We start from the raw sequence: 22,894 nt of genomic DNA, 5'->3' as shown, positions 1-22,894 counted from the left end.
GCAATTATATATATAATTTTTGGCCTCGCGAAGGAGAAAGCATCGCTCAAGCTTGGGGGAGGCTTAAGTCAATGTTATATTCATGCCCCAATAATGAGCTCTCAAGAGAAATGATTATTCAAAAAATTTATGCTCGGCTTTCTGACAATAATCGCTCCATGCTCGATACTTCTTGTACTGGTTCTTTTATGATGAAGACTATTGAATTCAAATGGGATTTATTGGAAAGGATTAAACGCAACTCTGAAGATTGGGATCTCGAAGAAGGTAAGGAGTCAGCTATAACACCTAAGTTTGATTGTGTTAAATCTTTTATGGATACCGATGTTTTCCGTAAATTTAGCACTAAATATGGACTTGACTCTGAGATAGTAGCCTCTTTCTGTGAATCATTTGCTACTCATGTTGATCTCTCTAAGGAAAAGTGGTTTAAATATAATCCTCCCATTGAAGTAAAAGTAGTTGCACCTATTAAAGTTGAAGAAAAGACTATCACTTATAATGATCCTATTGTTCCTACTGCTTATGTTGAGAAACCACCTTTCCCTGTTAGAATTAAGGATCATGCTAAAGCTTCAACTGTTGTCAACAAAAGTAATATTAGGACACACACACCTCCTGAGCAAGTTAAAGTTGAACCTAATATTGCTATTGTTAAAGATCTCTTGGCTGATAATATCGATGGGCATGTTATTTATTTCTGTGACGTGACTGCTAGAATTGCTAAACCTGGTGCTAAAGATAAACATAGACCTGCGGTAGGCATGCCTGTTATTTCTGTTAAAATAGGAGATCATTGTTATCATGGCTTGTGTGATATGGGTGCTAGTGCTAGTGCAATACCTATTTCCTTATACAAAGAAATTATGCATGATGTTGCACCAGCTGAGTTAGAAGAAATTGATGTCACCATTAAGCTTGCCAATAGAGATACTATATCATCGATTGGGATTGTTAGAGATGTTGAAGTCTTGTGTGGGAAGGCTAAATATCCTGCTGATTTTCTTGTTCTTGGTTCCCCACAAGATAGCTTTTGTCCCATTATATTTGGTAGACCCTTCTTGAACACTGTTAATGCTAAGATAGACTGCGGAAAGGATGTTGTTACTATTGGTTTGGATGATATGTCTCATGAGTTTAATTTCTCTAAATTTCATAGACAACCTCGTGATGAGGAATTGCCTAGTAAGGATGAAATTATTGGTCTTGCTTCTATTGCCGTGCCTCCTAGTGATCCTTTAGAACAATATTTCCTAGACCATGAGAATGATATGTTTATGAATGAAAGAAGGGAAAAAGATGAAGTATTCTTTAAACAGGGACCTATTCTGAAACACAATTTGCCTGTTGAAATCCTAGGGGATCCTCCTCCACCCAAGGGTGACCCCGTGTTTGAGCTTAAACCATTGCCTGATACTCTTAAATATGCTTATCTAGATGAAAAGAAGATATCCTGTTATTATTAGTGCTAACCTTTCAGAGCATGAAGAAGAGAAATTATTGAAAACTCTGAAGAAGCACTGTGCTGCTATTGGATATACTCTTGATGATCTTAAGGGCATTAGTCCCACTCTATGTCAACACAAAATAAATTTGGAGAAAGACGCCAAACCAGTTATTGATCATCAGCGATGGTTAAATCCTAAGATGAAAGAAGTGGTAAGAAAGGAAATATTAAAGCTCCTTGAGGCAGGTATAATTTATCCCGTTGCTGATAGTCAGTGGGTAAGTCCTGTCCATTGTGTCCCTAAGAAGGGAGGTATTACTGTCGTTCCTAATGATAAAGATGAATTGATTCCGCAAAGAATTATTACAGGTTATAGGATGGTAATTGATTTCCGTAAATTAAATAAAGCTACTAAAAAAGATCATTACCCCTTGCCATTCATTGATCAAATGCTAGAAAGATTATCCAAACACACACATTTTTGCTTTCTAGATGGTTATTCTGGTTTCTCTAAAATACCTGTGTCAGCTGATGATCAAGAAAAGACCACTTTTACTTGCCCTTTTGGTACTTTTGCTTATAGACGTATGCCTTTTGGTTTATGTAATGCACCTGCTACCTTTCAAAGATGCATGATAGCTATATTCTCTGATTTTTGTGAAAAGATTTGTGAGGTTTTCATTGATGATTTCTCTGTTTATGGATCCTCTTTTGATGATTTCTTGAGCAACCTTGATCGAGTTTTGCTGAGATGTGAAGAAACTAATCTTGTTCTGAATTGGGAGAAATGCCACTTTATGGTTAATGAAGGTATTGTCTTGGGGCATAAAATTTCTGAAAGAGGCATTGAAGTTGATAAAGCTAAAGTTGATGCTATTGAAAATATGCCATGTCCCAAGGACATTAAAAGTATAAGAAGTTTCCTCGGTCACGTCGGTTTTATTAGGAGGTTCATTAAGGACTTCTCAAAAATTTCTCGGCCTCTGACGAATCTCTTACAAAAAGATATACCTTTCGTTTTTGATGATGATTGTGTAGAAGCATTTGAAATACTTAAGAAAGCATTAATCTCTGCACCTATCGTTCAGCCACCTGATTGGAATTTACCTTTTGAAATTATGTGTGATGCTAGTGATTATGCTGTAGGTGCTGTTCTAGGGCAAAGAGTTGATAAGAAATTAAATGTTATTCAATATGCTAGTAAAACTCTAGACAATGCCCAGACAAATTATGCCACCACTGAAAAAGAATTCTTATCAGTTGTATTTGCTTGTGATAAGTTCAGACCTTATATTGTCGATTCTAAAGTAACTATTCACACTGATCATGCTGCTATTAAATATCTTATGGAAAAGAAAGATGCTAAACCTAGACTTATTAGATGGGTTCTCTTACTACAAGAATTTGATTTACATATTATTGATAGAAAGGGAGCTGAGAACCGCGTTGCAGATAACTTGTCTAGGTTAGAAAATGTTCTTGATGACCCACTACCTATTGATGATAGCTTTCCTGATGAACAATTAAATGTCATAAATGCTTCTCGTACTGCTCCATGGTACTGCTAATTATGCTAATTACATTGTTGCTAAATTTATACCACCTAGTTTCACATACCAGCAAAAGAAAAAGTTTTTCTATGATTTAAGACATTACTTCTGGGATGACCCACATCTTTATAAAGAAGGAGTAGATGGTGTTATTAGGCGTTGTGTACGTGAGCATGAACAGGAACGGATCCTACGCAAGTGTCACTCCGAGGCTTATGGAGGGCACCACGCTGGAGATAGAACTGCACATAAGGTATTGCAATCTGGTTTTTATTGGCCTACTCTCTTCAAGGATGCTCGTAAGTTTGTCTTATCTTGTGATGAATGTCAAAGAATTGGTAACATTAGTAGACGTCAAGAAATGCCTATGAATTATTCACTTGTTATTGAACCATTTGACGTTTGGGGCTTTGATTATATGGGACCTTTTCCTTCCTCTAATGGGTATACACATATTTTAGTTGCTGTTGATTACGTTACTAAGTGGGTAGAAGATATTCCAACTAGTAGTGCTGATCATAACACCTCTACTAAGATGCTTAAAGAAGTTATTTTTCCGAGGTTTGGAGTCCCTAGATATTTAATGACTAATGGTGGTTCACATTTTATTCATGGTGCTTTTCGTAAAATTCTTGCTAAGTATGATGTTAATCATAGAATTGCATCTCCTTATCACCCACAGTCTAGTGGTCAAGTAGAATTGAGTAACAGAGAGCTCAAATTAATTTTGCAAAAGACTGTTAATAAATCTAGAAAGAATTGGTCCAAGAAACCTGATGATGCATTATGGGCCTATAGAACTGCATATAAAAATCCTATGGGTATGTCTCCGTATAAAATGGTTTATGGAAAAGCATGTCATTTACCTCTCGAACTAGAACATAAGGCATACTGGGCCATTAAAGAGCTCAATTATGATTTCAAACTTGCCGGTGAGAAGAGGCTATTTGACATAAGCTCACTTGATGAATGGAGAACCCAAGCCTATGAGAATGCCAAGTTTTTTAAAGAAAAAGTCAAAAGATGGCATGACAAAAGGATACAAAAGCGTGAGTTTAATGTAGGTGATTATGTGTTGCTATTCAACTCTCGTTTAAGATTTTTTGCAGGAAAACTTCTCTCTAAATGGGAAGGTCCTTACGTTATCGAGGAGGTCTATCGTTCCGGTGCCATAAAAATCAACAACTTTGAAGGCACAAATCCGAAGGTGGTGAACGGTCAAAGAATCAAACATTATATCTCAGGTAACCCTATAAATGTTGAAACTAATGTTATTGAAACCGTAACACCGTAGGAATACATAAGGGACACTTTCCAGAACGTTTCAGACTCCGAAAAGGAATAGGTATGTGGTACGGTAAGTAAACCGACTCCAAAATAGTTCTAATAGCAACTTTCTCTGTTTTGGAATATTTAAGAAAATAGGAAAATAAGAAGCAGTCCGGGAAGGACACGGGGCTTCCAGGAGGGTAGGAGGCACGCCCTATCCCCCTGGGCGCGCCCCCTACCTCGTGGGCACCTCGTGTGCTCTCCGGACTCCGTTTTCTTGCACGATACTTCTTTCGGTCGGTAAAAATTCATTATATAATCTCCCGAAGGTTTTGACCACCGTATCACGCAAATATCCTCTGTTTTTGTTTTGAGCTGTTTCTGTAGCAGATTTGGAGCAAGAAGTCATCTCAGGATTCCGACGGAGAGAGCTATATCTCACACCTCATTGCTGACCGAAAGACCTATGGGGATCTATCTCCTTGTGGTCGAACTATGGATAAGGAGGAGGATGCTCATTTGATGAGGATCAATGATTCAAGTTCGGAGGAGGAGGATGTCCCTCTACCTCAACCTGGGGATATACACATGAAGTTCAAGAAATCTAGTCTCCCTAAGAGGGCTAAACTATCTAACAACCGATATATTCCTTCTCGTTTTTGGCAGAAAAGCAAAGGACATTTATGTGACAAGATCTTGAAGCTGGAATCGGAGGTCGATGATTTAAAGGAGGAAATTGCTCTTCTGAACTACAGTATGAAGAAGCTAAAGGCACAACTGTCATCATCAACAACTCCACCATCTTCTCCACCAGCAAAGGAGATATAATCACATGGGTATGGGCACTCCCCTTGGCAACTGCCAAGCTTGGGGGAGGTGCCCCGGTATCGTATCACCATCACACTCCTATCTTTACCCTTTTTCTTAGTTCGATCCTTTTAGTAATATCTTGATCTAATAGAATAAAGTTTTTGGTATGATCTAGTTTTGAGTTTTGCTTTATGATCCTTCTATGTAATCGAGTCCGTGAGCTATATATAATAAAGATTAGTATTGAGTCAAGGGCTTGATTATCTTGCTATGATCTTGAGGGAATAAAGAAAAGAGAAAGAATAAAAAGAAACAAAGAGATCATATTTATCTTATGGAGAGTAATGACTTCACATAGAAAGAGTATGATGATTAAAAGTTGTTGAGAGTTGACAAACATAGTTTTGGTCATCGTTGCAATTAATAGGAAGTAATAAAGAAAGAGAGGTTTCACATATAAATATACTATCTTGGACATCTTTTATGATTGTGAGCACTCATTAAAATATGACATGCTAAAGAGTTGATGTTGGACAAGGAAGACAACGTAATGGGTCATGTTTTCTTATATCTGAAATAAAGTATATTGTCATGGATCATCCAACATGTTGAGTTTGCCTTTCTCCCTCATGCGAGCCAATTCTTTGCACCAAGTAGAAATACTACTTGTGCTTCCAAATACCCTTAAACCCAGTTTTGCCATGAGAGTCCACCATATCTACCTATGGATTGAGTAAGATCCTTCAAGTAAGTTGTCATCGGTGCAAGCAATAAAAATTGCTCTCTAAATATGTATGACTTATTAGTGTGGGAGAAAATAAGCTTTATACGATCTTGTGATGTGGAAGAAATAAAAGCGACGAACTGCATAATAAAGGTCCACATCACAAGTGGAAATATAAAGTGATGTTCTTTTGCATTAAGATTTCGTGCATCCAACCATGAAAGCGCATGACAACCTCTGCTTCCCTTTGAGAAGGGCCTATCTTTTACTTTTATCTCTTACCCTTATGCAAGAGTCATGGTGATCTTCACCTTTCCTTTTTACTTTTTATCCTTTGGCAAGTACCTTGTGTTGGAAAGATCCTGATATATATATCCAATTGGATGTAAGTTAGCATGAACTATTATTGTTGACATTACCCTTGAGGTACAAGGTTGGGAGGCGAAACTATAAGCCCCTATCTTTCTCTGTGTCCGATTAAAACTCCGTAACCACAAGTATTGCGTGAGTGTTAGCAATTGTGAAAGACTAAGTGATAGTTGAGTATGTGGAATTGCTGAAAAGCTCTTACATAGACTCTTTCCGATGTTATGATGAATTGCAATTGCTTCAATGACTGAGATTATAGTTTGTTAGTTCTCAATGAAGTTTCTGATTCACACTTGACATTGTGGATAGATTGTTACTTTATCACAAGAAATAATATGACAATATCCATATATGTTGCTATAATAAGAATGATCATGATGCCCTCATGTCCGTATTTTATTTTATTGACACCTCTATCTCTAAACATGTGGACATATTTATCGTTATCGGCTTCCGCTTGAGGACAAGCGAGGTCTAAGCTTGGGGAAGTTGATACGTCCATTTGCATCATGCTTTTATATCAATATTTATTGCATTATGGGCTGTTACTACACATTATGTCACAATACTTATGCCTATTCTCTCTTATTTTACAAGGTTTACATAAAGAGGGAGAATGCCGGCAGTTGGAATTCTGGGCTGGAAAAGGAGCAAATATTAGAGACCTATTCTGCACAACTCCAAAAGTCCTGAAACTCCACGGAAGTTATTTTTGGAAATAATAAAAAATACTGAGCGAAGAAAATACCAGAGGGGGCCCACACCCTGGCCACGAGGGTGGGGGCGCGCCCTACCCCCTGGGCACGCCCCTGCCTCGTGGGCCCCCTGGTGGCCCTCCGGTGCCCATCTTCTTCTATATGAAGTCTTTCGTTCGAGAAAAAAATCAGAAGCAAGCTTTCAGGACGAGACTCCGCCGCCATGAGGCGAAACCTTGGCGGAACCAATCTAGGGCTCCGGCGGAGCTGTTCTGCCGGGGACACTTCCCTCCGGGAGGGGGAAATCATCGCCATCGTCATCACCAACGATCCACTCATCGGGAGGGGGCCAATCTCCATCAACATCTTCACCAGCACCATCTCCTCTCAAACCCTAGTTCATCTCTTGTATCAAATCTTTGTCCCAAAGCCTTAGATTGGTACATGTAGGTTGCTAGTAGTGTTGATTACTCCTTGTAGTTGATGCTAGTTGGTTTATTTGGTGGAAGATCATATGTTCAGATCCTATATGCATATTAATACTCCTCTGATTATGAACATGATATGCTTTGTGAGTAGTTATGTTTGTTCCTGAGGACATGGGAGAAGTCTTGCTATTAGTAGTCATGTGAATTTGGTATTCGTTCGATATTTTGATGAGATGTATGTTGTCTCTCCTCTAGTGGTGTCATGTGAACATCGACTACACGAAACTTCACCATTGTTTGGGCCTAGCGGAAGGCATTGGGAAGTAATAAGTAGATGATGGGTTGCTAGAGTGACAGAAGCTTAAACCCTAGTTTATGCGTTGCTTCTTAAGGGGCTGATTTGGATCCATATGTTTCATGCTATGGTTAGGTTTACCTTAATACTTCTTTTGTAGTTGCGGATGCTTGCAATAGGAGTTAATCATAAGTGGGATGTTTGTCCAAGTAAGGACAACACCCAAGCACCGGTCCACCCACATATCAATTTATCAAAGTACCGAACGCGAATCATATGAACGTGATGAAAACTAGCTTGACGATAATTCCCATGTGTCCTCGGGAGCATTTTCCTTCATATAAGAAATTGTCCAGGCTTGTCCTTTGCTACAATAAGGATTGGGCCATCTTGCTGCACTTTATTTATACTTGTTACTTGTTACTCGTTACAAATTACCTTATCACAAAACTATCTGTTACCGACAATTTCAGTGCTTGCAGAGAATACCTTACTGAAAACTGCTTGTCATTTCCTTCTGCTCCCCGTTGGGTTCGACACTCTTACTGTTGGGGAACGTAGTAATTTCAAAAAAATTCCTACGCACACGCAAGATCATGGTGATGCATAGCAACGAGAGGGGAGAGTGTTGTCCACGTACCCTCGTAGACCGAAAGCGGAAGCTTTAACACAACGCGGTTGATGTAGTCGTACGTCTTCACGATCCGACGGATCAAGTACCGAACGCACGGCACCTCCGAGTTCAGCACACGTTCAACTCGATGACGTCCCTCGAACTCCGATCCAGCCGAGTGTTGAGGGAGAGTTTTGTCAGCACGACGGCGTGGTGACAATGATGATGTTCTACCGACGCAGGGCTTCGCCTAAGCACCGCTATGATATTATCGAGGTGTAATATGGTGCAGGGGGGCACCGCACACGGCTAAGAGATCAATGATCAATTGTTTGTCTAGAGGTGCCCCCTGCCCCCGTATATAAAGGAGCAAGGGGGGTTCGGCCGGCCAAGGGGAGAGGCGCGCCAGGAGGAGTCCTACTCCTACCGGGAGTAGGACTTCCCCCCTTTTCCATGTTGGACTAGGAGAGAAAGGGGGAAGAGGTGGAGGGGAGGAAGGAAAGGTGGGGCGCCGCCCCCCTCTCCTTGTCCTATTCGGACTTGGGGGGGAGGGGCGTGCGGCCCTGCCCTCGCCTCCTCTCCTCTCTTCCACCTAGGCCCACTAAGGCCCATTAAGTTACCGGGGGGGTTCCGGTAACCTCCCGGTACTCCGGAAAAATCCCGATTTCACCCGGAACACTTCCGATATCCAAACATAGGCTTCCAATATATCAATCTTTATGTCTCGACCATTTTGAGACTCCTCGTCATGTCCGTGATCACATCCGGGACTCCGAACAACCTTCGGTACATCAAAACATATAAACTCATAATATAACTGTCATCATAACGTTAAGCGTGCGGACCCTACGGGTTCGAGAACTATGTAGACATGACCGAGACACCTCTCTGGTCAATAACCAATAGAGGAACCTGGATGCTACTTTATCGGTCAGACCGCATAACAACATACGTTGTTCCCTTTGTCATCGGTATGTTACTTGCCCGAGATTCGATCGTCGGTATCTCGATACCTAGTTCAATCTCGTTACCGGCAAGTCTCTTTACTCGTTTCGTAATACATCATCCCGCAACTAACTCATTAGTTACAATGCTTGCAAGGCTTATAGTGATGTCTATTACTGAGTGGGCCCAGAGATACCTCTCCGACAATTGGAGTGACAAATCCTAATCTTGAAATACGCCAACCCAACAAGTACCTTTGGAGACACCTGTAGAGCACCTTTATAATCACCCAGTTACGTTGTGACGTTTGGTAGCACACAAAGTGTTCCTCCGGTAAACGGGAGTTGCATAATCTCATAGTCATAGGAACATGTATAAGTCATGAAGAAAGCAATAGCAACATACTAAACGATCGAGTGCTAAGCTAACGGAATGGGTCAAGTCAATCACATCATTCTCCTAATGATGTGATCCCGTTAATCAAATGACAACTCATGTCTATGGCTAGGAAACATAACCATGTTTGATCAACGAGCTAGTCAAGTAGAGGCATACTAGTGACACTCTGTTTGTCTATGTATTCACACAAGTATTATGTTTCCGGTTAATACAATTCTAGCATGAATAATAAACATTTATCATTATATAAGGAAATAAATAATAACTTTATTATTGCCTCTAGGGCATATTTCCTTCACTTACTTATCGAAAGGACTACGATAGATCCCCTATACTTGTGGGTCATCAGTATGTTATTTGCCCGAGATTCGATCGTCAGTATCTCAATACCTCGTTCAATCTCGTTACTGGCAAGTCTCTTTACTCGTTCCGTAATGCATCATCCCGCAACTAACTCATTAGTCACATTGCTTGCAAGGCTTATAGTGATGTACATTACCGAGAGGGCCCAAAGATACCTCTCCGACAATCGGAGTGACCAATCCTAGTCTCGATCTATGCCAACTCAACAAGTACCATCGGAGACACCTGTAGAGCACCTTTATGATCACCCAGTTACGTTGTGACGTTTGAAAAGTTCAAAGAATTTCAGAGTGAAGTGGAAAATCATCGTAACAAGAAAATAAAATTTCTACGATCTGATCGTGGAGGAGAATATTTGAGTTACGAGTTTGGTCTACATTTGAAACAATGCGGAATAGTTTCGCAACTCACGCCACCCGGAACACCACAACGTAATGGTGTGTCCGAACGTCGTAATCGTACTTTACTAGATATGGTGCGATCTATGATGTCTCTTACTGATTTACCACTATCGTTTTGGGGTTATGCTTTAGAGATGGCTGCATTCATGTTAAATAGGGCACCATCAAAATCCGTTGAGACGACGCCTTATGAACTGTGGTTTGGCAAAAACCAAAGTTGTCATTTCTTAAAGTTTGGGGCTGCGATGCTTATGTGAAAAAGCTTTAACCTGATAAGCTCGAACCCAAATTGGAGAAATGTGTCTTCATAGGATACCCAAAGGAAACTGTTGGGTACACCTTCTATCACAGATCCGAAGGCAAGACATTCGTTGCTAAGAATGGATCCTTTCTAGAGAAGGAGTTTCTCTCGTAAGAAGTGAGTGGGAGGAAATTAGAACTTGATGAGGTAACTGTACCTGCTCCCTTATTGGAAAGTAGTTCATTACAGAAATCTGTTCCTGTGACTCCTATACCAATTAGTGAGGAAGCTAATGATGATGATCATGTAACTTCAGATCAAGTTACTACCGAACCTCGTAGGTCAACCAGAGTAAGATCCGCACCAGAGTGGTACGGTAATCCTATTCATTAGGTCATGTTACTTGACCAAGGCGAACCTACGAACTATGAAGAAGCGATGGTGAGCCCAGATTCCGCAAAATGGCTTGAGGCCATGAAATCTGAGATGGGATCTATGTATGAGAACAAAGTATGGACTTTGGTTGACTTGCCCGATGATCGGCAAGCCATAGAGAATAAATGGATCTTCAAGAAGAAGACTGACGCTGATGGTAATGTTACTGTCTACAAAGCTTGACTTGTTGCGAAAGGTTTTCAACAAGTTCAAGGGGTTGACTACGATGAGACTTTCTCACCCATATCGATGCTTAAGTCTGTCCGAATCATGTTAGCAATTGCCGCATTTTATGATTATGAAATTTGGCAAATGGATGTCAAAACTGCATTCCTGAATGGATTTCTAGAAGAAGAGTTGTATATGATGCAACCGGAAGGTTTTGTAGATCCAAAGGGAGCTAACAAAGTGTGCAAGCTCCAGCAATCCATTTATGGACTGGTCCAAGCCTCTCGGAGTTGGAATAAACGTTTTGATAGTGTGATCAAAGCATATGGATTTATACAGAATTTTGGAGAAGCATGTATTTACAAGAAAGTGAGTGAGAGCTCTGTAGCATTTCTGATATTATATATGGATGACATATTGCTGATGGGAAATGATATAGAATTTCTGGATAGCATAAAGGGATACTTGAATAAGAGTTTTTCAATGAAAGACCTCGGTGAAGCTGCTTACATATTGGGCCTCAAGATCTATAGAGATAGATCAAGACGCTTGATAGGACTTTCACAAAGCACATACCTTGACAAAGTTTTGAAAAAGTTCAAAATGGATCAAGCAAAGAAAGGGTTCTTGCCTGTGTTACAAGGTGTGAAATTGAGTCAGACTCAATGCCCGACCACTGCAGAAGATAGAGAGAAAATGAAAGATGTTCCATATGCTTCAGCCATAGGCTCTATCATGTATGCAATGCTGTGTACCAGACCTGATGTGTGCCTTGCTATTAGCTTAGCAGGGAGGTACCAAAGTAATCCAGGAGTGGATCACTGGACAGCGGTCAAGAACATCCTGAAATACCTGAAAAGGACTAAGGATATGTTTCTCGTTTATGGAGGTGACAAAGAGCTAGTCGTAAATGGTTACGTCGATGCAAGCTTTGACACTGATCCAGACGATTCTAAATCACAAACCGGATACGTGTTTATATTGAACGGCGGAGCTGTCAGTTGGTGCGGTTCTAAACAAAGCGTCGTGGGGGGATCTACGTGTGAAGCGGAGTACATAGCTGCTTCGGAAGGAACAAATGAAGGAGTTTGGATGAAGGAGTTCATATTCGATCTAGGTGTCATACCTGGTGCATCGGGACCGATGAAAATCTTTTGTGACAATACTGGTGCAATTGCCTTGGCAAAGGAATTCAGATTTCACAAGAGAACCAAGCACATCAAGAGACGCTTCAATTCCATCCGGGGTCAAGTGCAGGTGGGAGACATAGAGATTTGCAAGATACATACGGATCTGAATGTTGCAGACCCGTTGACTAAGCCTGTTCCACGAGCAAAACATGATCAGCACCAAAACTCCATGGGTGTTAGAATCATTACTGTGTAATCTAGATTATTGACTCTAATGCAAGTGGGAGACTGAAGGAAATATGCCTTAGAGGCAATAATAAAGTTATTATTTATTTTCTCATATCATGATAAATGTTTATTATTCATGCTAGAGTTGTATTAACCGGAAACATAATACATGTGTGAATACATAGACAAATATAATGTCACTAATATGCGAAAATGCCTTACTATGGACGAGCACTCTGCGGACCATATCCTGCCCATCCGTTATCCTAACTGATCAGATCCCTCCCGGTATTTACGAGTTCTGTCCCCCAAGAGCCTCGTCAAAGCATGTATCCCGGCAGCTATAGGTAGGTAGCTTTATTGACAAAGAATCTAGCTGCTGGAACACACGTGATGAGTACGGCACCATTTCAATTTACCCTCTGCCACCAAGAACAGTTCGATGTGACGTGACCTTGTGCCCAATTGACCCCTCACGAGAGCACATAGAATAATAATCCGCCAATAAGACCAATTTGTTAGTCAGTGTAATGCACAGAGAGTATGATATTAACAGTATATTAAGTCCACTGAACACCTATTAATCTCGTACAGACTGCTTTAAAGAAATTTATTATTGTGACGCTCGTCCAAATATTTTTATAACTCTCAATATTATCAAATATTTTTCTGGTCACAAATTATCTTAAAGTCTATACTGTCACCTTATAATTTCATTAGGTAGACTTATAGGTGTTCTTCGATTTTATCCATAAAATAATACTACTATATTGTCTGTTAGTACCATGTGCTTGTCAGGGCCATTTACCTAAACTAGGATTAAACTGTTTTTATATGACCGTTAGAAGTTTCTGCACAGTTGGGGCTCTGAACAAGAATTGGTCTCGCACAGTTTGTTAGGTTAATGTATTACTCTCCCGAAAATAAAAGATTAATGTATTATTGTGCCACCCGTTGTATAATTTTTTGTATTACCGAATTTTGTTCTTTTGCAACAAACCATCTTTGAGCCTAGTCTGTAAGAAGGTAAAAATGTCTTTTGGTGGACTTTTGAGAAAAACAATATTTCCACAGCGCAAAAAAATCAATTTTTTTTGTACATACACAAATGCATATACAACACATTCAACAAAATTTAATAACAATGTACTTTCATATGGGACGTAAACAAATAAAAACAAATATGTCAATAAAAGTGGGTCAATTTTTTTTGTTGTTGGACCAAGATTTTTTTTTTGTACAGCTTGCAAGTCATAATATTTTTTGAACAAATTTTCACAGGTTCCATCGTGAATATGTATAAGTTTTCAAAGTTGTTTTTTTGAAACTTGACAAATATGATTTTTGAATCATTTGAAAAAAGGATCAAACGCACCGTCCACGATACTGTTTTTAGATTTTATCGATCTGTTTTTATCCGACACATTAAACTAATCAAGTAGATTTGATTAGTGACCCTGACTAATTTCTTTTTAGATCCACTAGACGCGAGAGATGCGCACTGTGCATGATGAAACATTAGCAGGGTCTCCTTTTGTCACGTCAGGCAAAAAGTTTCTGCATTGTGGCCCACACCACCCCATCAAGCTAGCAGTACATCGACAGGTCACCAACTCCTCCTTCCCTGCGCATGTGCACGTACAGATCCACGCGATGATACACTTGTGCCAAGCTTGTACGCCTATGCCACCTACACCCTGCTCCTAGGAAACTAGTACGGGGGACAGGGAAGTGATGTTTGAGCATCTCGAGGAATCGTTCTATGGCTAGGATACAGTCCACACGAGCCGGCGTCCACCAGAAAGTTGCTTCCCACTAGTATGCCTCTACTTGACTAGCTCGTTAATCAAAGATGGTTGAGTTTCCTAAACCATAGACATGAGTTTTTCATTTGATTAACGGGATCACATCATTAGGAGAATCATGTGATTGACTTGACCCATTCTGTTAGCTTAGCACATGATCGTTTAGTTTACTGCTATTGCTTTCTTCATGACTTATACATGTTCCTATGACTATGAGATTATGCAACTCCCGATTACCAAAGGAACACTTTGTGTGCTACCAAACGTCACAACGTAACTGGGTGATTATAAAGGTGCTCTACAGGTGTCTCCGATGGTACTTGTTGGGTTGGTATAGATCAAGATTAGGATTTCTCATTCCGATTGTCGGAGAGGTATCTCTGGGCCCTCTCGGTAATGCACATCACAATAAGCCTTGCAAGCAATGCGACTAATGAGTTAGTTGCGGGATGATGCATTACGTAACGAGTAAAGAGACTTGCCGGTAACGAGATTGAGCTAGGTATTGAGATACCGACGATCGAATCTCGGGCAAGTAACATACCGCTGACAAAGGGAACACCGTATGTTGTTGTGCGGTTTGACCGATAAAGGTCTTCGTAGAATATGTGGGAGCCAATATGAGCATCCAGGTTCCGCTATTGGTTATTGGCCGGAGACGTGTCTCGGTCATGTCTACATAGTTCTCGAACCCGTAGGGTCCGCACGCTTAAAGTTCGGTGACGATCGGTATTATGAGTTTTTGTGTTTTGATGTACCGAAGGTAGTTCGGAGTCCCGGATATGATCACAGACATGACAAGGAGTCTCAAAATGGTCGAGACGTAAACATTGATATATTGGACGACTATATTCGGACACCGGAAGTGTTCCGGGTGGTTTCGGAGAAAACCGGAGTGCCGGAGGGTTACCGGAACCCCCCCGGGAGAAATAGTGGGCCTTATGGGCCTTAGTGGAGAGAGAGAGGGCTGGCCTAGGGCAGGCCGCGCGCACCTCCCCCTCTGGTCGACTAGGAGAGGGGGGCGGCGCCCCCCTTTCCTTCTCCCTCCCCCCCTTACTTTCCCCCTCTTAGTAGGAGTAGGAAAGAGGGGAGTCCTACTACTACTAGGAGGAGGACTCCTCCTCCTGGCGCGCCCTACAGGGGCCGGCCGACCTCCCCTTGCTCCTTTATATACGGGGGAAGGGGGCACCTCTAGACACACAAGTTGATCTGTTGATCTCTCCCAGCCATGTGCGGTGCCCCCTCTACCATAATCCACCTCGATCATATCGTAGCGGTGCTTAGGCGAACTGCGTCGATAGCATCATCATCACCGTCATCACGCCGTCGTGCTGACAAAACTCTCCGGCAAAGCTTTGCTAGATCGGAGCTCGCGGGACGTCATCGAGCTGAACGTGTGTTGAACTCGGAGGTGTCGTGCGTTCGGTACTTGGATCGGTCGGATCGTGAAGACGTACGACTACATCAACCGCGTTGTGCTAACGCTTCCGCTTTCGGTCTACGAGGGTACATGGACACACTCTCCCCTCTCGTTGCTATGCATCACCATGATCCTGTGTGTGCATAGGAATTTTTTGAAATTACTACGTTCCCCAACACTACCCCTGTAAAAGCACGAAGGGCGGAGATCCAAAGTATCTGCACCGTCCAGTAAAAGTAATCCAACGATCCATAGCCCCCCTATGTTTAGCACCAACCATGTGTGCCCACCAAATCCCGTTGCCACCGAACTGAAAAGAAATTATGCCCACTTATCCTGCCCGCTCCATACCCAGGATCTTTTAACTGAAACCCAGAGACGCACGTACTCTGTCCTCCTCCCCAGCATTCAAAAAATCACCAAAACTATAGTATTTTGCTTTAAGCACCCTTGCAGTAAGTGATTCGGGTTACATTAAGATCCTCGAGGCTTGCCTAGCTGGGCGAGCCATATTAAACAGTTTAATGTCTCGAAAACCCAACCCTCCACAGAGTTTGGGCATCATCAATGTGCTCCAAGATACGCAGCTAGGCTTTCTCTGTCCTTCCTTGCTGCCCCGCCAAAATTTGCGAATCGAAGAATTGATGTGTTCACATAGACCACGAGGGAGTTTAAAACGCGACATCGAGTAAACCTAAACAACTTGTGCAACCGATTTAATTAAGACCCGCTTTCCTCCTGTAGAGAGGAGTTTTTCCATCCATCCTTTGATCTTGCTCCATACCCCGTCTTCCAGAAACTTGAAAGCATCGTTTTTTCTACCGCCAACATCAGAGGGCATACCCAAATACCTTTCAGAGAGGGACTCATCTATGATGTTTAAAGCATTCTTTACCTCATCTCTTAGTGTGTTTGGGCACCCCTTACTAAAGAAAACAGAAGACTTGGATAAGTTTATTCTCTGACTAGAAGCATTGCAGTAACTATCCATTAAAGAAGACAACTCATTTGCTCCAAAAGAACTGGCTTTGACAAATAGCAGGCTATCATCCGCGAAGAGAAATGGCTTACCGGCGAAGCCGATGGAGCCACTCATATTCCATTGAGGTGTGATGATTCATCTTTAGTTTTTAAGAGGCATGTAATGCCCTGGGCTTAAAAAAACAGGTATGGAGAAATTGGGTCTCCCTAACGGATTCCTCTAGATGGTGTGAAGTCTTCTAGTTTACCACAGTTGAAAAGGACAAAAAAATTGATAGAACTAACCATCCTCATGATTAGTGCCACCCATGGTGTTGCATATCCCAGTTTGACCATTATAGCCTCGAGATATTCCCATTCAACATGGTCATATGCTTTCATCATGTCTAGTTTCACTGCACAAAATCTGTTTTGGGCCTTGTTCCTCTTCATGAAATGCAGGCATTCATATGCAATGATGATGTTGTCTGTAATCAGTCTACCTGGGACAAACACTGATTGTTCCTAAGAAATAATGTCAGGTAAGATCTGCTTTAATCTATTAGATAAAACCCTGGAAGCAATCTTATATAAGACGTTGCACAGACTTATGGGCCGGAATTGAGATAACTATGTCCAGTCTTTTACCTTCGGAATCAATACTAAGATTTTCTCGTTAATTACCTCAAGGCTCTCCTCGCCTCGAAGAATGCGAAAAACTACATTAATGACTCAGCACCACATAGCTCCCAGTGCGCTGGAAGAAGTGAGCAGCCCGTCCAGGCCAGGAGCCTTCGTGACATTTGAAAGAGAGCTTTTTTAACCTTCTCGGGCGTAAAAAGGGGCCATCAAGTCTGCATTCATCGCTGGTGTCATGCTTTTGTGGTTCCAGCGAGAGTGGCTATAGATCGAGAAGGCCTTATGACGTTTTGGCCAAGATTTTCAAATTTTGAACCCAATAATAGCCCTGAAAGTGTAGGCTCATAATTGACAAACCAAGGCACTACAAAGACCAAATTTAAAATCAAGCCCATCTATTAGATCTCAAAATCGATCTAATAGACAAACAAGATAAAAACTCCATTTACCTAAAAAAAGATAAAAACTCCATGAGAATTTCTTTTATCTCTATGGTGCCTTCTAGTAAATCTTCTGTATCTAAATAGCTGGCTCCCACTAACTATTTCTCTCAACGTGCAAACATGCCACATCATCGCACAATATGCATGAGAAAAAGGCCCACACCCACTACCATATAGCTCTCAACATGCAATCATGCCACTTCATCATGACATGCATGGAAAAAGATCCATCTTAACATGCAAACATACATGAGGATTTTCATTTTATTATGCTATATATATTTAATAAACATTTTACAACTACATAGAAATCAAACATAACAAATTATATGTAGTTTTAGTTTTAGTTTTTTATATTATTACTTCTTATATTCATGTTTCGTACAACGAATCACATTGAAATATGTTACAAAATATTCTCGCAACAATGTGCGGGGTATCATCTAGTTTATAAAGTTGGTACATGGAAGAAATGATCAGGTTCAATATCTTCTAGTCCTCATATTCTCATGCATATGATAGATAGTTCTAGAAATGACATCCTACCATGCACGAAATATTCCATGCATGCATGCACAGTGTTTCGCCGGTTTGGCATTCATGCCACATTTCTAGTTCGAGACAAAATATATGTGGTTTCGATATATTACATAATGTTTTATTGGGTCTTTTTTTCTCATTTCAAAGTTTAATGTTTTGTTGTGTACCAACAAAGATGTGCACTTGTGTCAAAATGAATTTGCGGGTGCACAATGAAACATCATGATACACTTTGAAATAAGGAAAAAACTAACAAAACATCTTACAATAACTTGAAACAAACACAAAATTTATCATTCATTTTAGAAAACATGGGTGGCACGGATCTCACAATAGCGACGGAACACATGTCAGTGCAGAAAAAATCATTATCTAGATAGTTCCCACTCATGACTTACATGTATAGTCATAGACGCATCAACGATGTCCCTTGCGCTTTGTTTGCATGTTGATATTCAGGGCCATGGAATTGAATTGACCCCAATATCAAATCTCCTTGGCTTTGATATTGACATTGAACCCAATTCTGTTGTTTGGATGTGCACAGAATTGCCACTTGGTATTCTCATGACAAGGTCAATTCTGAAGCTTGTTTGGATGGTCATTATCTACATTGGAATTGATCATTTGTCATATGATCACATTGAACTTTGTTGTAATGTTTCAATGGCAGCAGTTATAAACTAGATGCACTTAACCAAAACCAACAATTATACATTAAACATGACTTAGACAGTAACACATACACGGCAGCTGCAGCACATACACATCAGCACTTTCTTAGCAACACCAGCACATACACAACAGCACTTTCTTAGCAACAGCAACACATATACAACAGCAGCACTTGCACAGCAGCACATATACAGCAGCAGCAGCACTTGTACAGCAGCATATACAGTAACAACAACACATACAACAACAGCAGCACTTGTACAGCAGGAACACTTATAAATCAGCCAACAACAGAACATAATATAGGAAATTCAAGTCTCATACATGTAACAATAACATAGTAATTGGTCCATCAAGTTCATAGCTATTACATGGAACCAAGAAACAACACTCATTAAGCACTTGAAACTACTCAAATGTTGTTCTTCTCATTGAGCATCAGCAACCATTCCTTCCTAAAGTCCATGGGCAACTCCATAAGCGCTTGAAATAAGCATTCACTAAGGATGAGTTTACCATATGCTCGCAACATGTCAGAACGAGCCAACTCTGGGATCTTTTCAAGGGCAGCAAGGATTTCAAGAGGAGGGGTAACCTTGGGCAGTTCAAGTGGCTCAAGTGATTTCAAAGCATCTTGAAAAGAACATTTCATGTCTCCAAGCATGCACAAGATAGCATCACCTGTTCGCTGCCTTTTTTGTGGCATTTCAGGAGAGTCTTCGACGGCTACTACATCAGGTTCTGTTGGTTGCGCTTCAGTTTCAGCACCTGTCATTGCACCTTCACCGGTTGCATGATCTTTGGTGTATATTGTGCAAATTGCCTCCCAATTCTTCACTTCTTTGTTCTTGTAACAAGCTGCCTTCGGATTAGCCTGCACAACATACAAAGTAAATCACTTGGTTGTATATATGCCATAGAATAAATTAAGTAAACAACTTTTTTTTACTTGCACATATTTGTTCCACACATCATCACTGTCCATGAGTAGCTTGTTATTGACCCAATCCCAACCAAATCCACTCTGAGAAAGAATCTTGCTAATCGTAGCATAATGCTTGTCAAAAGTCTTCATCCTTGAACATATTTTCTCCTTTGTGACATGCAGTCCACACTTATCACGTATTGCCTTTATAGCAGCAGTGTAGACATGTGGCTTCCATCCATTTTGGCCCTGATCACCTATGTTGTGATGTTCAACAAAGACATCCAACAATACCTTATCCATCTCATCTGTCCATGTCAAGTAATCTCTACTATACTTCTTCTTTGTTTCTTCAACCATGGTGCTACAAGTAAAAATTTGAATAACAATTGACAAACAAAAGAGAACATATATTAATTGCTTTCTCGTGCTGATGATGTACAAAATATCCAAAAGTCTCCATCCACTAGCTATGCACAAAAGAGAACATAATACCCAACATCTAGCTAGACCAAAAGCAACATACATCATCTTGCTAACCCAACATCTAGCTAGACCAAAAGCAAAATACATCATCTTGCTAATCCACATGCCCCACTACTGCTGTAAATTTGCATGCGCCACAACATATTCAGCAAACATGTCATCAGATAGTTGGTTCCTGAAGTTGGTCCATGCATTAGTGACTTGGACACTTCTAATTGAGTTAGCATCATCAGCCTCAATTGGCTGAGAAGCTAGTTCATTATCCAATTCTTGTAGCAATAAGTTGTCCATCATATGTTGCCTATCCCTCGCAAAGTTGTGTAACACACAACAAGCATTAATGATTCGAATCTGCAAGAATGTTTTATTTAATTAAGCATTAATGATTTGTCACTCCGCTAGGCATCGTATTGAAAACCCAATGGACACATGTACCTGGTCCTTTGTATCAAAGAAACTTTGAGTGCGAAGGATACCCCACTTCTTCTTCCACAACCCAAAAGTTCTCTCTACTACATTTCTAGCACGAGAATGGCGCAAGTTATATAACTCTTTGGCAGTTTGGGGTTGTTGCTGACTTGATGCCCACTCTTTCAAGTGATACTGAGTGGATCTGAATGGAGCTAGAAATCCAGGCCCATTCGTGTAACCAGCATCAGCCAAGTAATATTTTCCTATTGGTAAACAAGTCAATTAGGTTGGTTGTGACATCCGCAATTAAAGAGAACAAAATGCCAAGAGAAAAAGCCATACCATGAGGTACAACAAATGCATCTTGGCGATCAGTTCTCATGGAGTCACGGAGGACTCTTGAGTCGGAAGCGGAACCCTCCCTGCCAGGTAAGACATACAGAAATTTCATGTTCCAGTCCACCACACCGAGCATGTTAGTAGTGACAGCTTGCTTTCTATTCCTGTACCTCCCTTGGGCAGCCACGGGAACTGAAACGTCTACATGACAACCATCTAGTGCTCCAAGTGCATCACCAAACCACTTCCATTTGTAATCATCGGGAGGTTGAACATTAGCATCTGGAAGCTTAATGAACTCCCCATGCATAGATAGAATGGCACTTAAGACTGCGGAAAAGTGAGTACTTATAGTTCCCAAAGACTGCTTGTATGTGCCTCGAAGCAACCTCATTTTCAGACCGTGACCCATTACTAGCAAGAACATGGCAACCTTTTCTTCCACAGTCACATACACACTACCACTTAGACCACACCTCTCACGCAACATGGTGCATAAATCATGAAAGTTTCTTTTGGTTAAACGTAGCTGATCATAGCATGCCACTTCTGAGCCATCATACATATCTTTCAACAAGTACTTCCTAAGTGTGTGTTTGTGCTCATCATCACTAAAACTACCTATTCCACGAGGTGCTCTCTGTGAAATAAGGTATGCCATTCCGAGAAGAACCGATTCAAAGTAAAGTTCTGTCAAGATTATCCTTTTCCTCTTTCTCCTTTTGTTCTCTTCAGTTATGTAAGAAATCATGTCTACTTGATCTCATGTTATGGAACTACACAATAATTACATAATTAGGCATCAATCATTTCTACAAAAAAAAATGAATCAACAAATTACACATTCAAGCAAGCATCGAAAGGACAATGCATAATTGTACATATATCAGACCATCACAAGTATGTAACAAATCATTCTACTTTACCCGATGTAACAAATCTGACCATCACAAGCATTAAAAGAACATCTCTACAACTATCAGACCATCACAAATATGTAACAAATCATTGCTACTTTATCAGATGTAACAAATCTGACCATCACAAGCATCAAAAGAACATCTCTACAATGTCAGACCATCACAAGCATAACCGAGGAATGGTGTGTTCTTCAGTTACCTTTGATCTGCCTGCTCCGAATCCATCCTCCGATCCACAGACCTTCAGATCTGCTGACCAATCCACTAAGTTGCTGTTCATCAAAAGGAAAAATAAATTAGCATACTGACACATACATGGTGAGTAGAAGGGATTGGGGATTTAGGGTTTCTGTATGGGGTTAGGGATTGGGACAGGGACGAGGGCTATGGGGGACTTCATGAATAAGCGGAGGGGGAGGGCTCCCGTGACATCCAGCGATGGAGGGGCACCGCAGCGATGGCAAAAGCGGACGGCCATCGGCGGCAAACGACGGAACAGGCGGGGAGGTGGGCCGGTCGGGTGATGCGAGGCACAGGGACTTGGACACATGTGGGGGAGGAGTGGATCTACCGCCCGGAGAGAACGGAGAAGAAGGGGAAGGGCGGAGAGGGGCTGACCTGCGCCGCCGGAAGCTCTGCGCCGCGCCCTGTTCGCCTCCTCTCCCGCTCGCCGCTCTGCCTCTTCTTTTCGTGAGCGCGGTCGAAGGGGTAAGTGCGGGCGCGTTACCGAATATCACAGCGAAAATCTAGCTTGGCCCCTCCGAATTCGGGAACAGAGAGGCGGGCTTTCGAGCGGGCCATCCAATATTCTGGGCCAATTC

The 22,894-nt window shown here is 41.2% G+C and overlaps 1 protein-coding gene across 1 annotated transcript; it reads right to left on the bottom strand.

Moving 5' to 3' along the window:
• Window positions 1-19,258: 19,258 nt before the first annotated feature.
• Window positions 19,259-22,823, bottom strand: LOC123055088 (uncharacterized). The gene is made up of 4 exons (XM_044479007.1): window positions 22,692-22,823; window positions 22,273-22,345; window positions 19,942-20,281; window positions 19,259-19,866 (listed from the first exon to the last, which is right to left on the bottom strand). The coding sequence occupies exons 2-4, from the start codon at window positions 22,296-22,298 to the stop codon at window positions 19,405-19,407; spliced, it is 828 nt and encodes a 275-aa protein (XP_044334942.1). The 5' UTR covers window positions 22,299-22,345; window positions 22,692-22,823; the 3' UTR covers window positions 19,259-19,404.
• Between the last annotated feature and the right edge of the window lie 71 nt (window positions 22,824-22,894).

Source organism: Triticum aestivum, chromosome 2D (genome assembly GCF_018294505.1).
Source record: "Triticum aestivum cultivar Chinese Spring chromosome 2D, IWGSC CS RefSeq v2.1, whole genome shotgun sequence".
Lineage (NCBI taxonomy): Eukaryota > Viridiplantae > Streptophyta > Magnoliopsida > Poales > Poaceae > Triticum > Triticum aestivum.
The sequence above is the reverse complement of the archived record's forward strand: the minus strand, read 5'-3'. Positions and strand labels throughout refer to the sequence as shown.